Raw genomic sequence first — 16,113 nt, 5'->3', positions numbered from 1 at the left:
TGTCTGTGGCACATAAAACAACTACTGTTTAAAAGCTTAGAGCATGTCATAGATGAAGGCACCTTTTAAAAGAGAGGCTGGGTTTATACAATCAGTTTATTTAAAGAGAGCATACATGGTTCTTTTTCTTCACATTTTTACGTCAGTAGTGTCTATGTAGAATGGGGTCCAACGATCTGAGACAATTTTAGAATTTAAAGCTGGAGTTTGCAAGTTTTTTGGGTTAAAATAATAAATAAACAATGGAGCTGTATCAGGAATGTGTGAAATTCCAGTTTGACATCATTTGACTTCGACCCAACCGACCTGCAATTGTAGGTTTCAAACAGAGATGGTGATATAAAGGCATACGTTACAGATAGCAGGTTTGATGTGATAGTATTTTAAATTGAGCACTATTGATGCCATTAATATAACATAAATGAATTGTGTTTTTAAGAGTAATTTGTGACATTGATATCCTTGTTTCCATACCATATGACATCATTCGTCTGGGTTTTCAGTTATATTGTTATAATTTGTAGTAAAATCTTTTAAATTCTATTGGGAAAAGAATTGACTTTAATATATTGGTCTCAGACTTTTGGACTCCACTGAACCAGATAAACTAAGCTACGCTTAGTGTCAATGGAGAAGTCTCTTAATACTGCAAATTAGCACATTGTATATATATCGTATGATTGTATCCTCTCAGGCTCTTTGGCGTCTGTCTGAATCCACTCTTCTGAATTTCTGCTGTGATTCTAAAATTACTCACCAAAAACTCAAACACATCTGTTTTGTATTACGGCATGTTAGAAGAAGCCCCTCTTGTATGTGAACTCTGCCCCTGCCTGCCAATTATAACCTGCAAACTCCCATCACTCATGACAGCTGTCCTTTTGAAACTTTGACATAAAGTCCAAAAAAGATGGAGAAACGGAAGAAACAGCTAGTTTTTAGCTCTTTTTTCGTTTAAATTGTTGACAGGTTTGGTCAAAGTGTGGATATAATCCCTGCCAAAGTTTATGATTGATTGCAATGTCAGGAAATTAAATGAAATGTTGTATTTTGTTAGGATGAAAGAGCATGGGGTGGGTGGCAAGTTTTTTCTCAGTTAAGATAAAACGTGTCCAAAAGATTAGGTCTTCCAAAAATATTGACATTGCACATTCCATTTAAACTATTAAGGGCTACGTGTGGTTTGTACAGTATGTTTAGACTGTCACACATTCATATACACTGTATATATATTAATAAGTCAGAAAACTTTTACTTTGAAGCGCATACTTATTTATGTTCTTAATGATTTTTTTATTCTTATTCATTGAATTTAGTTTCTAACGTAATTTAGAATTAGTTTAGAGACCAGTTTGTGTTTCCCCCATTAAACAACCCCACTGAATTCTACTAAATAATTTTTCAAATAATTTCTTACTATGAACTTACCATTTGTTCACAACAGTGACATTGATATTAAGGGTTTTTCCTAATTGTCCAGTGAAATCTTCTATTGGCTGACACATCTGTAAACTTTGCACTGAACTTTCATTTTAAAGAGTTCACCGCCCCTTTTAAAAAACAGCAACCGATATCTAATGCTTGACTTTAGAGACTTATAAATACTTTGCACCTGACGATCGGTCAACTTTTAGTGATGAAGTTATTAGATGATGTTTAAAACAAGATTTTTCAGTGAACAATTCCGTATTCATTCAACTCTCAATGGGAATTTTGTGTAAATCCTGTCTAGTTGTGGATACTATTTTAGTCATTCACTGAAAATATTTACCATCCATACTCACATAAATTTAAAGTAAAGCCACATTAAAAATATAATGGAATTAAGCTCTGTTTGTTTTAAATCAGCACCTTGGACAGGGCATTCCTCAAGTATCATTCCTCTTGGGACATTCTGCAGAAAATGAAGTCTGGAGTACAATAAAATTCACACTTTTAGTGTGACATAGTTTGTCTTAACATACTGTAGCGCATCACATTGAAGTCTAAGAATATAGACGCTTCCTAGAATAACTAGGCACTTGCAACGGTCAATGGTCCATATATTCAGTGAGCAGTTAGCAAAGGTTTCTTTGCCTTCTGAGTTATGGTGGGTTTGGCCGGCCAGGACCGTCACCAACCTTCTCTTTTCCATTACGTGTTATTCGAGTGAGTCGTCAGCCGGCTGTCAACACCCGCAGCCCCTGTGGTACACTGACCTGCCACGTAAGGAATGCAAATAAAAACAGCTGTAGGAACGAATTACTTTGCATTATAAGTCACTTCACCATGGCAAGGGTTTATAGTTGTATAGTTGTATAGTTTGTTTGGAGCATTTGTTTGGGAATGCTCGGTGAATAGACCAGGAAGATAAATAGTGAATTCTTATGATGGTTAATAATATCAAATTTTGAGATTCTGTACAAATTCACCATGTGTTTTTCTCCATCATTGAGAGGGTACAGTAGGTGGGGTGTTCAAGTGGGGATATGATAGCAGATTATGACAGGATAGAATTTATAATTGTCCAACATAACCGACCGCTCCCAGACTGCTGTCTTATTCAGTTACTTCATCTTTTGTTGTCAGCTAGCAAATATAATCTTGTTTCCTTCCATATACGATGAAAAACTGACATGTGTTAACCTCATATAGAGTTTATATAATCGCTATCAAAACTTGCTGCTTGACCACTTCTCTGCGCTTTATCTTTAAAACCTTGCATAGTTGATGGCCTTTGAAGCCAACACAGTCTTTGGCATGCTTGCATCTTTAGCATTAATTGAGAAAATGTTTGGGAATAAAGAGTCTTTTGTCACTTACTGGTCAGCTTTACTTTACTAACTTCTGGGTACGGATAGCCACGTACAGTAATATCTACAAATGGCTGAAAAGTGCTGTGAAGTTAAGCTTACATTAGTGATTGTAAACAGTAGATACGTAATCTGTCAGATTCATTGTTTCTGACTTTCCTTTTGGTTTTGCATTGACCACTAGGGAGACAAAGGATCAATGGGCATTCCTGGAAGAATGGTGAGTGAATTTGTACTAAGCCCAAGTAGTCTGTACTGTATATAATAGTCATCAGTTCATAGTGGCATGCCATTGACATCATTTATGTTTAAACCTTTTTAGCCGTACTGTAAATGTATGGCAAGGTGACACTTTGGCACTGATTTATAGCAAACATATTAAAGTCACATTAAGTGAATAAGCACATCATATGAAATATTCAACATCAATGGATGTGTCATTTTCTAATTCATTTTGACTGTTTAAGCACTGACTGCCATCCAATTTTAAATGTACCGTTTCGGCTTTTCAGCAGAGCTGTGTAATATAAACCAATAACTAAAGCTAAAATTTTGGCCTACACTGTATAGAAAATAATTCCCACTTCATCACAGCCATCACTGGTCAGAAAAATGTCTGCCTGTACAGTCTCAAATATTTCACGGCCCCCCAGTTGCATGCAAATAATATCTGAAGACCAGAGTTCTTTCTCACTCCATTTAACGAGAAACACTTTCTAGTTATTACTCATTGAATTTGTTTTGGCTGCTTAGTCATCTGAAAATGATTCACAAAATTGTTCACCTTTAAATAGAAAATAGACAGCAAGGAAGCACTTTTTCTTATCGGTTACACACTGCATACTGAGAAGCTTAAACGTGCAGCCAAACCAATGGAAGAAATACTCTGGCTATATATCAAACAGCTACAGAGAGACAATACATGAACAAATACAAAATGAAAGAAACAGATTTGAAAACCTCAGACAATCCGCAATACAGTTGCCAGTTTATGCACCTCCTAATTTTTAGTAGATATTTTACAGATATCTTTTAAATAAGTGCAACAGAATGCATTGCAAAAGAAATCCAGAAATATTGCTCCTGTTTGTTTATTTAGAAATCGTATAGATGTCCCACTGGAGCAACCCAGCTACTCGTCTCCTTTTTTCAGCAAGAAGCTAATAAAACCCCATTGTCCTCAAAGCGGACATTCCAAACTCTTGACCCTAATATACTCTTAACTCAATGCCTAATGCTTTCTCCTGAAAAACAATCCCTCCTTAAAAGCAGGTTAAACTCATACTGCGAGCCCCACGCAGAGCATTCCATATTTCACCCGGCGTAAAGCAACATTGAGCTCCATTCTCACAGGAAGTGTTTTTTCACTCGTCATTGCTTATCCTTCCCCCCTCAAACCTCCTCAACTGACCAGGCTGACTGTGAGAAAAGTTAGCATCCCCCTCATCTACTATCCATTACTCCCCACAGGACAACAATGTAACACTTCAGTGCTTCCGTGCCCCATGTACTGTGGACTCCAATACCCCGCCTGACCTGTTTAAACCAGCCTAAGATGGTTTGATGGTCTTATCTGGTTTAGGCTGGTCTCCTGAAAAAGGAGGAAAATCTAAACGGCCTATTCTAGGCTGCCGGTCTTCTAGTCAGTTTGCTGGTTTGATGTAATATTTTTAGGTTAAGATTTTTTCCCCTTATTTTCATTAGTGTGCTTTAGCTTTTAGACAGTGCTACCCTGTTGTAATAGTTGCATCTTAAACTCTTTTCCTGTAATTACTTTCATTTATGAAATAATAATGCTCCCCCACTATTGGCAAAATTTGCATTAAATATATTGTTTCTTCATATAGAAGAAAACATTCTGGGGCCATTAAGGTTTTGTGAAAATGATATAAAACTTAAACCTAACTTGCAAACATAATTGTATTGCAATATTTTACTATCAATACTTTTCTATTTTACTCTTTGGGCTAGTGCCATTGCACTCTAGCTCTGCACTTGGCCATTTTGTCTGTTGCATTTGGCAACAAGTACATTCATATTGTTCACATTTTAGCTGCCTAAGATGGAAAACAACTGGCTAACCAGCTAAGCACCACTCTAGCTTGGATGGGGATTCGTCTTGAACCAGTTATCTGGGAGTCCAGCTTGTCTAGCCTTACAAGCTAAGACCATTTTGGCAATGCTTGGAAACTATTTAAACCACCTAGTCCTTTTCAGGCTTGTTTGAGCTAGCCTTTTCATCAGGAACCCTTCATTCCCCCATCAAACCTCTCAACAACCTTCCCACATCATTGCTTTCCTACCTAAAATACTCTTAAGACCTCAGCGTCTCCCATTCCCCAACCACCAAACAGCGTCACAGGCTGCTGCATGACTGTGTCCTCTTTAGAACCTCTCTAACACTGGTTCCTCTCTGTCTCTCTCCTCCTCACTGTGCATGTGACTGTGTCTGCTGTGACTGACCAGGGCATAAAGGGAAACTCTGGGGAGAAGGTAAGCGCAGGAGATCAGCCTGCATGTAAAAAACTGAGACTCTTTCTCGCTGTGGGTGGCTCTGTTGATGTGGGTGGGGGGTGACCCGAGCCCATCGGACACTGTGAGCAGGTATCATGATTTATATCAGGAATACTTTAGGATTTATTTTCGAAAGGCATCGGGGTCACAAAACACGTTTCTCACAATGGTTAGATTACCTGTGTTTATTCTCGGTGCGGTAGATCTGTAAAAAGTACTCTAAGTTGGCGCTGTTTAATTTAAGACTCCCCACTTTAGACAGAATGTGTTTGGAATATAGTAGTTTACGGAACCCTACCACGTCTGGACGTATCAAAAGATTCTGAAAACCATCCAAAATTGTAATGAATATCGTTCCTGAGAACTCCTGTATGAATTTTGCAACATAAATTGTGCTTCTATTCGCTATGATTGAGCAGTATATACTGGATTCAGTACATTTAACTTCAAATCCTGTTGTGGCGTTTGTGGTTTTTTAAGCAGTCCTATTTGGCAGCTGCCTTTAGTGTTTGTACAAGCCAGCAGTTCTGCGGGTTTCCTTCATCAAACTGGAATGATATTTACTGTCTGACGGAGAACATGCAATGTGAGGAGAAACATGTTCCCCATCCTTCACCATAACAGAAAACTAGTGAAACGTCCTCACTCATATGCGCCAACAATACACTGCCGTTGAGGATATGGAGAACTTGGAAGAGAAATAAATAGTGTGACCACCAGGTCGACAAGGAGAGAACCAGACTATATACGACCTTGGAACAAGCTACCCATTCCCCAACCAGAATAATCAGCTGGCTTCCCTGATATTTCCCTAGACTAATTGTTACAGGGGTTTAATGTTTTTAAGCACGATCAAGTTTCACCTTCCAGCTAGGGGAGGTCATAACTGAACAACACATTTCGAGTGAGGAACTTTGTTAGATACGAAAACAACCCCCTCTGGATAAACAGGCGCGCTAGCCCGCAAACTTACAGCTTTAACGTTGTTGAAATTCTGTCAGGTTTTTTGGTGGTTGCTTTGGAAAGCAAAGCCGTCAGGCAAGTCGATGATTGATTGGTTGAACTCAGCAAGAACTGCTAGCTTGAGACAAGATATTCTTTAAAGAGAAGGATTACTTGCGGAGCGAAATTAAATCTGTTAAGATTGTATCTTTCAATAGTAAGTCAAATTCTTAAATATCACATGGGTTATACGGCATGTTTTTTAAGAGATTAACTTGCTCCAGCTTTGCCCGATTATATTTGGACTCTTTGTCCGACACCCATTCCTAGCTGCCAAATGCTTGTAACGCAAGCCTTTTCAAAGGGATATCTCTAGATCCTCAGTTGTCCTATTGCACAGATCTCCTCAAGATTCTGTGGGTAACCATAAACCTCAGGGGCAAAGCTTAGGAGTCCTTTCTTTTCCTTGTCTTATGTATCAGCCGTTTACAACACCTCTGCATGACTATAATAAATATTCCTCAACCTCCTGCTAAAGCAGCCATTCAACCAGAAGAATTAAAGTTTGTCCACAATTTGATGGATGGCTGGGTCATCAAAGATGTCTTTGTGATAGAGTTTCACATGAGAGAGCTAATTAGGGAAAGTGCTGGAAACCTGAGAGCTTTTGCGGGATTGTGGATGCTTGGTACAGCGATACAGACAGCCTTACACAGTGCAAATCACCTAGTTTGTGCCACATAACCAGCCCGCCGGGCCATTTGCTGTTTACTCAGCAGTGCTCCTTGACCCCTCTCCACGCTGTCAAGGCGAAAACTATGACCCTGAAATGAGAACCAAGTGTCGGTCTGCTGACATTTTACTTGTAGAACCCAAAACACAGCCTAAGCCTCAGAGGCATATGCAGATCCTTTTAGACTGGTCTCTGTGTGAGGTGGATTAGAAAGAGTTATGTTAAACAGATGTTGCAGGCTGTTATTTTTTCTCTCTTGTCTTATTTTTTGTGTAAATGAATTTTTGGTGCATTTGCTAGGTGAAGTTTAGCATGGATATTAGTCTCTTCTGTCAGTTCTTCTCACTATCTTTCTACCTCTCTGTCTGTCCATAGGGAGCACCAGGGGAGCCGGGTCTATCTATCATTGGCCCAAGAGGACCTCCTGTAAGTGTTTGCTCTGTCACTAATAAAACTCTTCATCATCTCCTCCTGCTAATCTCAGATCTCCAGAGTAGAAAAGTGTTGCATTTGAATCCTTATGAAAGACTTCTTGGCAAGGGGGTCGTCTATTGTGTTTCTGCAATATCAGACCACCCTGAAGTGAATTCAATAAATATACGGTCTAAGACAGATAAGGCAGGATCAGTAGTTTGTTTTCTTCCACCACACTGCTGTATGTGAAGCGAATCCAATGAATCTCAGCCAATCGAGATCACAAACGCATTCCTGCTGCACCTTCATCGCAACACAGACGGGCTGCGACTCCCACGTAATGACGGCCATTTGGAATCTCATCTTCATTAGTAGCAAGGAATGAAAACATCCCAGCCCTTGTCATTAAAATCCAGACGTTACGGTTTCACTCTAATAAATAAGTGTAAAGAAGTGGTCAGCCATCAGATTAAATGGGGCTTGTCCCAATCTGGCACCCTCTCGCTTTCCACACATTCCACTGAGCGAGACAAAAGCGTAATGTTACACCGTCAGAAGCACAATTTCCTTTCTGATTCATGCCGTGGAGAGCTTTGGCCCTGCGGTTGCTCCATACGTCCGAGCGCACTCTTGGCTGCCGGGCTGCGGACACCAAATGGCAGGTCCGTCCGGCAGACATCTGTTTTTGCACTTTTTCTGATTACATACTTCTTCATACCTCTGACCCATCACCTCTATTTGGGCTTCAACAGTGGACATCAGGCAGAATGTGCTGTAGATATCGTTCAAGAGTGAATATCTTCAGCAGGTGAATTGGCTGCACAGGCTTTGTCCTCACATTTGAGGAGATCACACAGGTTGATTAGAGGGAGTGATTTGGAACGGCCAGCAGAAATGACTGCTTTAGCCAGGAAGCTATTTTTTCTCACACTTATTGTAAGTATGGTGATTACATAGAGCAGTTAAGTCGTAAAGATGACGAACAGGTATTGAGGTGTCGTTAAAACTAATCATATTTGTTATAGCAGGAGGTGTATTACTAAGCGTCATTCGACCAATAACACATCTGCAAGTTTTTTAAAAACTTTATATTTTATTTAGGGGTCCAGTAGAGGTGAACAAGATAGTAATAAGAAGAGCTGAGTATACTGTATATTTAATCAAAAGCACAAGAATAGCCAAATCATTTGACTAAAATAAACATGAAGAATAATTTGTATATGTCTGGTTTGAATCTTTCCAGTGTCATTCTGATCATATTTGCTCTTCTTATTACTATCTTTTATATATATATATATATATATATATATATATATATATACTCAAGCCTTATTTGGTTACTTTAAAAAAATGTTGATGAATAGTAAATAAATAAGTAGTTTTAGTAAATTTACTATCTTTATGTCACAAGCCAGTGTGCTACCTAACTCCGTTTTAAGATTTCGGCACTCAATCTTTTCTCAGCTTGTGAAGTGTCATTGGTTGTTTTATTCATGGTTTTATTAAAATGGACTTTGAAAAATTGTGTCTGTCCTGAAAGTGGCTGAAAAGTATGTTCTGTAATCTGTGTTTCGCTCAAAGATTGGCGTGCAATCATGAAATTGTCTTTAAATCACTTCAAAAATAACATCATTTGCTGCTTAATTTGTTTCTTTGGAGAAACATGTCAGATTATTTTCTTTGCACATTCACTTTTTGGTACGTCTCGTTACTGTTTCGTAACATGAAAATGAGTGTTGTCAGCCCTGTTTTGAGTGATTCTGGAGGGCATATGCCACTACTTCTGTTATTACAGACCTCAGCTTTGGGTTCCCAAGGAAAAGAAAATCAGCCATGTTTCAATAACTACCTGAGACCCAGACACACAATCCCCTTCATTAGCTCCGTTCACCTCTTCCTTGTAATTTTCTCTCAGGTCGCTCTACACAGCCCTTTTTTGCCAGGCATATTGAATAGCTTCCTCTTTTCCCAAGGGTTCCAAAAGGTTTTTTCAGGAAAGCAAACTTGCTATTGTTCCCAGGAGAATGTAGCACTTATCATTACTGACATTCACTTATTTAATTCGTAAGCCTTTTCTCATTGGATCTCGTATTTTCCCGTAAAGACCACTAAATAAATTTTGCTTTTTGTGGTGTTGAATTTCGTGTTTGTCAATTTTTTTCACAAAGTGCTTCCAACCGAGCGTGAAGGCTCTTGTCCTTCAAACTCAATTATGACTCACACAGCTATGTTTCAATGAGGAAACAAGGCAGCGTCTCTCAACACAGACCTCCATTCAACACGCTAACATAATCCTTATGTTCTTTTTTTGTGTAGAAAGTAACTCTTCTTTTTCTTTCCTTCTCCCCTCAGGGACAGCCTGGTACTAGAGGATTTCCAGGTTTTCCGGTAAGCATCTTTTGTTTAAAGCCAGTTGTATAGAGTTAGTTTGTAAGCCATCAATTAGCTGTTGTTTCGTATTATTTAAAGGACGCTTAGGCAGATGACTATGGCTTACAGAACTTACAGTAGACTAGACACGTTCGGCTGAATGAAGTAAATGGATAACGTGAGAATGTAGAGGCATATTTAAGGAGTATACATTATGTCCCAGGGCTCTTTCTGTCTACTTGCTCTGGTCTTAAAGACTCTTCTCGAGTATTTCTTACTCTCTCTGATCAGTGATATGAGTTGGAATACAGTAAGCTCACTGTTTCTGTAATGTGTTGGTCTTTAACACTTGACCCATACCCTGGCTTGACCATCCATAAACATTCTTATACCAGAGAGCTAGTCTGGAGGAGAATTTGAGCTGCTTTTTGCCTTCACAATTTCATCTTTCTCCTGCTTTCTTTCAGGGTCCCATTGGCTTAGACGGGAAACCTGTGAGTTTTGCTTGATTCTTTGCAAATGTTTGAATAATTGTTACAGGTTTGGAACCTCTGAACTAAAGCACCAAAGAACTTGGCAGTAATTGATGGTCATTATACAGCAATGATGAGGATAATGATGTTAATAATGATTACGGCCATTATTAAAAGAAAATCACAATGAACACCATGACAGATAATACCAGTGATGATATGTGTTGTTGAATGTATTAAATCATTTATGCGACCTAAAGGTGCTTACACCAATGGGTACTTTGTTTGTCAAAATGTGTTTTTTCACCCTATACAGGGACAGAATGGTCCAAAGGGAGATTTGGTAAGCTTTCTTTTTCCGAAATGAAACATTTAGTAGCCACAGCATCACTTTTCCATTATTCCTTTATTTATTATGATCTGACAATGCATATCAAACTTAACGGTGGTTTTAATTGACGTGTTAAAATCCAAATCTAAATACTAGAAGGGCAACATAATGATGCCTGTCATGTTTCCTTTGCCCAATGAAATATTAGTGGACTAATCTCGACTATATTCACCCTAAAGATGTTTGTCACGAAGAGAAAAATGTAAAACAGATCACAAAGAGAAATTTGTCAGTGTCCATAAAACTCACCAGTAGAGCTATTTGTTTTCAAGATGGCTTGTTTCTGTGATGTTTATCTAGGCGGTTAGCGTGGCCGTATAAATTCACAAGAACAACACTCTTTTCGTTTGATTTATGATTAGAGCGGCTGAACTGCTGAGCGTTGCCGGCGTGTGTATGTGCGTGTGGTAAGACCGCTTACCCACGTTTGTCGAAAGTGGCTTCCAGCAACATCTATATAAGTTCAGCCGCCTGGGGTGTTAAAGCAAGGCTGTCCTTTTAAAATGTGATTTGAAACATGTTTTCCAGAGCCTACTCTGATATTGATGAAAGACAATGGGCTGATACATTGCGCTCACAAGCTGTACCCTTTTAAATGCTCCTTATGAAATATAGTACAGCCTTTATCTTCTGTTTTATGGCATTATAAGAAACGGCAAGCTGACAAGAGCATAAAAGAAACTCTTCAAAATAACACTTCTGTAAGACTAGATCAGATTAAACGCTCCAGCTTTGAACATAAAAATTAAATGTAGTGCATTAAATATGGAACGATTTATACCTTATGCCAGGTTTTTGATCTTATGTTTTATGATTGGTTTCTTCTTGGACTACTATTTTAGATATGACTATGTTCTTATTTGAGGCCTGTAAAAAATATCTGTTTAAAGATATTAAAAAAATGTTGTTTTTTTAATACATTGTATATATTGAATTACATCTTTTGTGCAATATAGTTTGTGACTGAGAACTGTAAACAGGAAAAGGTAATCGTGAAAAACGATTTAACACTTCCATATCCAATTCTTCCCCCCAGGGTGCTCGTGGTCCTAAAGGAGTTCCAGTAAGGATTTTGCTATGAAATATATTTTACATGTTCTTCATTCCATATTTACATTGTACCGAATGATATTCAATTGCTTACATTTTTGTTTTTTAGGGTGAACCTGGTCCAAAAGGAGAGAAGGTAAGAGCCTTGAGAAAAACTTTTAAATAAAAGTTAATGTTTTATACAGTGACACACTGATTCATTCGTGTATTTTTTTTTGCCTATAGGGTGTGTGTGGTGACTATACTCACAGGGTAAGTCAATGTCCGTTCAACTTTATTAAACCCTCATTAAAAGACCACTGAATGCATGCATCATTTTATTGTTAAAAACAAGCTACCAAGTATAATTCAAAGGCAATTTGGTGTGGTGTATTCAACAAAACCACAAGCATATGTTTTCATTTTGGTTTACGTGATGTTCTTCTGTTTGTCTGAGTGATTTGTCTTGTTTACCTCTAAATAAACATGTACACAATGTTTGGCTGTCTGCTCGGAGACATTAAAGTGGGGGAAAAATAGATTGACAGCTTGGTGCTTTCTCAGTTAGGAAGCACATGCCAACACGGGGCCTCAAAGTAGATCAGCTCTCTCTCTCTCTCTCTGGGAAATCATGTAAACAAGGCAATTTTACCAACAGCCTGCTGAATAAGATTTGATAAAGCTTTCTGTAAGAGACGGACAAGTTTTTTATATGGTAATAGGGTTGTGGTAATAGCCCTGGCCAATTTAAGTAATTTGGGCTTTTTGAAGCTATTTTATCAATTATATTATCTGAAAAATGGCACGCTATATAAAACTAGGATTTGCGGTAGATTCATATCATTTATTTAAAAAAATCTCTTCAACCGAAGTAAACGTTCAGTAGTCGTGCTTCTAAGTGTTAAAATATATTTCATTGTGGATTTGTAGTCTAGTGTATGCAGTAAATATGCATTATCTGTAATATATCGCATCAAAACAAAGCTGTTTGTCATGCATGTCAGTCAGCCCACATGGGAGGCAGTGGACTATTTAGAAAGCTGAACATAAAGGGGATCTTTTTGGATGGGATTTAAGGGTGGTCTTTTTGTACTTGGAAACTTCCATTCAGGGTTAAACCTTAAGGTCACTATGTACGAAAAACCCTGGGGTTGCGGAGATAACATGGATATGATCACACCTGTGTATATGTGTGCATGTGTTTATGTATCTGTACCCACATATCCATGTATTTGTATGTTGGGTGGATTTAAGCAGGGACTCCAGCTGAAAGCACTGGCAGCTTTGCGCTCCAGTCAGACTCTGATGTTGAAGGTTTGTAATGCCATTATATGCGTGTCACAGTCCTGCTGCAAAGAGAGATATAGCTGAGAACTGTGGATTATCCATGTGGGATGTCCAGAGAGGTGCCTGATAGAAAACAGTACAGGAATTGACATTTGCACATAGAGTGTATTTTATGAAAGCCCGCTTTCTCTTTGGCTCTCTGCGGGAACTTTTAATGGTTGTGGTATATTATTTGAAAGTACGCTATGCAACTGTAAATTGATCTGGAATTAGAAATGATGTGAAAAATGGAAAAGCGCAATACATAAATACTATAAATCTTATGCATTTTGATTGGCCTGCATATGCATAGAGTACTTTTTATTCTGGTGGGGTTGTTGAAAAACGCCTACTGTTGGGAAAGATTCAGGAAAACTTGCCTTCTTTTTGTCTGTATTTTCCCCGTACTCTGAAAATCACTGAAGCAATGTCTTCCACTCCACTGCAAAACATGATACCTCCCTAAATGTTAAAGTTTTCTGTCTTGTGTCGCAGTACAAATGAAGATACATTTACTTGAAACACATATTTTTCTTAAAAACAATCACTTTTTAAAATGAAGCGAGTAAAACAAGCAAATATACGCCAGCAGGGTAAGAAAAATAAACGTAATTTCTACGTAAATTCTAAGTTTCTTTTCCTACTCCACTGACAGATGATTTTGCTTGTTTTAAACATAAGCTCACTTAATATTGATAATTTTTCTAGAAAAACTTGATTAATATTAGAATCCATGATACTAAATGTATTCGTCGATAATAATTATTCATTGTGATATCTGCCAATACCGATACCGTAGATTAAATTAGTATTTCTTAACTTTCTGAATATTATTAATTTATATAATGATTATTAATATTGAACATCATATTGGTGACGTTTCTTAATGTTTTCCTTATACAGAGCATAAATTCTTTGCATTTTCTTGTCCTCTTTTGATTGACCGGATATATCAGCCCTGATCATCGTATGTTCTTTAACTATGGGCGGATAGTCAATAGTGTGAAAAATAGCTTTTTACCGATACCGATCATTCGCAGCTCTCTACTTAATAGAGAGGCAAATTGATATTTGACCTGTGTTTTGACTTGCATAACCTTATATGTTTTGCGTATAGTCAATATGTTTTCATTTAACAATGAAAATTGTAAAAAAAAAAGCGCTATATAAATAAAGTTGACTTAACTTAATATATTATGTAATTTTACTTGTCAAGTAACTGTATCTTGATTTAAGAATTTTTAGACATTTGTACTGGAAAAGACATATTTTGCAGTGTAAAAACTGCTTTTAAATGAGAAAAATAAATAAATAAAAACATTTCCACTAGTTCTAATAAATCAATCATACAGAGCTATCAAATACAGGCATATACCAGAAAGAAGGCAAATATTTGTGTCTTATACCGTAAAACTACAGGTCAATAACTCTTCAATCTGTACTTTGCAATGCTGCTGATTTTAACAGAAACGCCGTATTGTCAACAGCTGTGTTGGAGGACATGCCACAGTAAGTGTATTGCGAAACTCTCTTTGTGGCAAGACTGAATCCAGCCTGATCTACACAGCATTGCTGCAGATACTATGGGTGCCATCACAGTGGAGTTTAATACTTACTGACAATTATGTAAATTATACTAGAAACAGTATTATGACTATATGTTAGTATAATCACAGAGACTTTCATCTCTTTCAAAGTTTTAAATGAATAAAACACACACCACTGTAATGCGCCCTTGACTCTGTTAAGCGATGCTTAATCCTTTTGGTTCTCTGTTTCCCTCCTACTCGCTCGTTCTATCTCCTTGCCTTGCCGTTTCCTCACTGTTCACTCTTGTTTTTACGTCTTTTTCTGTTTTTCCCCTCCTTTCCTTCCCTCTGGCCTGTTTCCTTCCTTTGGCCTCCCGGTGAACTTGTTGGCCTCGTGGTTTTGTGCACCGTTGCCTACCTGTGCTTTGTGACCTCAGCAGATGTTGCCCATCACCGTTCGCAACATGCCCTCAATAAGCCCTCTAATCCTAAAGCGCCTCAAGGTACATCTCTCTCTGCCAACCTCTGCACGCTTTCCCTGCGGATGCCAACCTACGTCAACCAAGCGCCAGCTGGGCCTGACCCATCGGTAAACCTCTGTGGCGCCACTGTGTTCGGAGGCCGAACCTAAAATTCAAGGCTGTTAACAATTACACAGCTTTTCTGAGGCTCAATATAGCCGGGTTTAATATCAAAGCCTCAGCAATAGTTCCATCATGGTAGCAGTCAAGAATTATGGTCCACTTCTTTCCTGAAATAATGTCACGTTCATAAAATTTATAGACGCGTAAAGCTTTACCTCACAGGATGAACTTCTGTCAGCCTGTCTCTGGCTTTTCAGACATTGTCCAGCTGTTATAACCGGACAATATTTCAATAAAAAATATATAATGGATTGTCCTTATAAGTGCCGTCCTCTGGTAAAGTTTGGGATTGTACAGGTATCACGCTGAGAATTTACGAGACCTGGGACGAAATGATAAAAATATAAAATTTAAAGCAAAGATCTCAATACTTTATAACATTAATTTCCTTTTAAAGTATAAGCCTTTTGATAATGTTTTTAAATGTTTCCATCTTCTGTTGTAATACGAACTGCTTCAAAACAGGAGAGAAAACTCATCAGTCCATTTCATTGGGTCTTTAAAAGCTTGAATTTTACATTTTATAACCTCCATCAGTCTACGATGACTCATGAAAGCGAAGCACAGACACCAGAGCTGCGGCCATATAGAAAAAGCAAAGAGTAGTAAAAATCACATTGTATAATCCTCACAATGACAGTCTAAACATAAGACCAAAAGTGAGCTTATTTGGCAGTGAAGTTGTCACTCCCTACATAAAGATATCAGACTTCTATCCTGTTTTAAAGATTTCCACTGTCTTGAGTGCTCGCTTCAGAAAGTGTCTCTGGCACAGGTTGACCTCGGTTGGCATCCATCCTCTATCTTATTTCCACAGGTGCGCAGTCTGTGTGCGCCAGTCCAGAGTACCATGTTTGGAGACAATAGTGCATACTGTGGAACACCACAGTGTTGGGAAATAAACTTTTACTGATAGTTGACAGGGTCGGAAGGTTGGGTTGTGTCTTTGCATTGGA

At 38.1% G+C, this 16,113-nt stretch overlaps 1 protein-coding gene across 12 annotated transcripts in view; it reads left to right on the top strand.

The window, feature by feature from the left end:
* col13a1 (collagen, type XIII, alpha 1) overlaps window positions 1-16,113 on the top strand; it is an 83,264-nt gene that overhangs the window by 40,164 nt on the left and 26,987 nt on the right. For 3 of the 12 annotated variants that reach the window (XM_079473261.1, XM_079473264.1, XM_079473259.1), the window contains exons 4-12: window positions 2,977-3,012; window positions 7,357-7,407; window positions 9,748-9,783; window positions 10,233-10,259; window positions 10,555-10,581; window positions 11,666-11,692; window positions 11,789-11,815; window positions 11,905-11,931; window positions 14,452-14,493. In XM_079473261.1, the coding sequence (XP_079329387.1) occupies window positions 2,977-3,012; window positions 7,357-7,407; window positions 9,748-9,783; window positions 10,233-10,259; window positions 10,555-10,581; window positions 11,666-11,692; window positions 11,789-11,815; window positions 11,905-11,931; window positions 14,452-14,493 (300 nt within the window). Of the gene's footprint in view, window positions 1-2,976; window positions 3,013-5,258; window positions 5,286-7,356; window positions 7,408-9,747; window positions 9,784-10,232; window positions 10,260-10,554; window positions 10,582-11,665; window positions 11,693-11,788; window positions 11,816-11,904; window positions 11,932-12,912; window positions 12,973-14,451; window positions 14,494-16,113 lie in introns of all 12 variants that reach the window. The other 9 variants (XM_079473266.1, XM_079473257.1, XM_079473263.1 and 6 more) reach the window with 6 other exon arrangements.

This window comes from Barbatula barbatula (assembly GCF_947034865.1).
Source record: "Barbatula barbatula genome assembly, chromosome: 14".
Lineage (NCBI taxonomy): Eukaryota > Metazoa > Chordata > Actinopteri > Cypriniformes > Nemacheilidae > Barbatula > Barbatula barbatula.
Note: the sequence above shows the minus strand (reverse complement) of the source record. Positions and strands in the feature narration are given on the sequence as shown.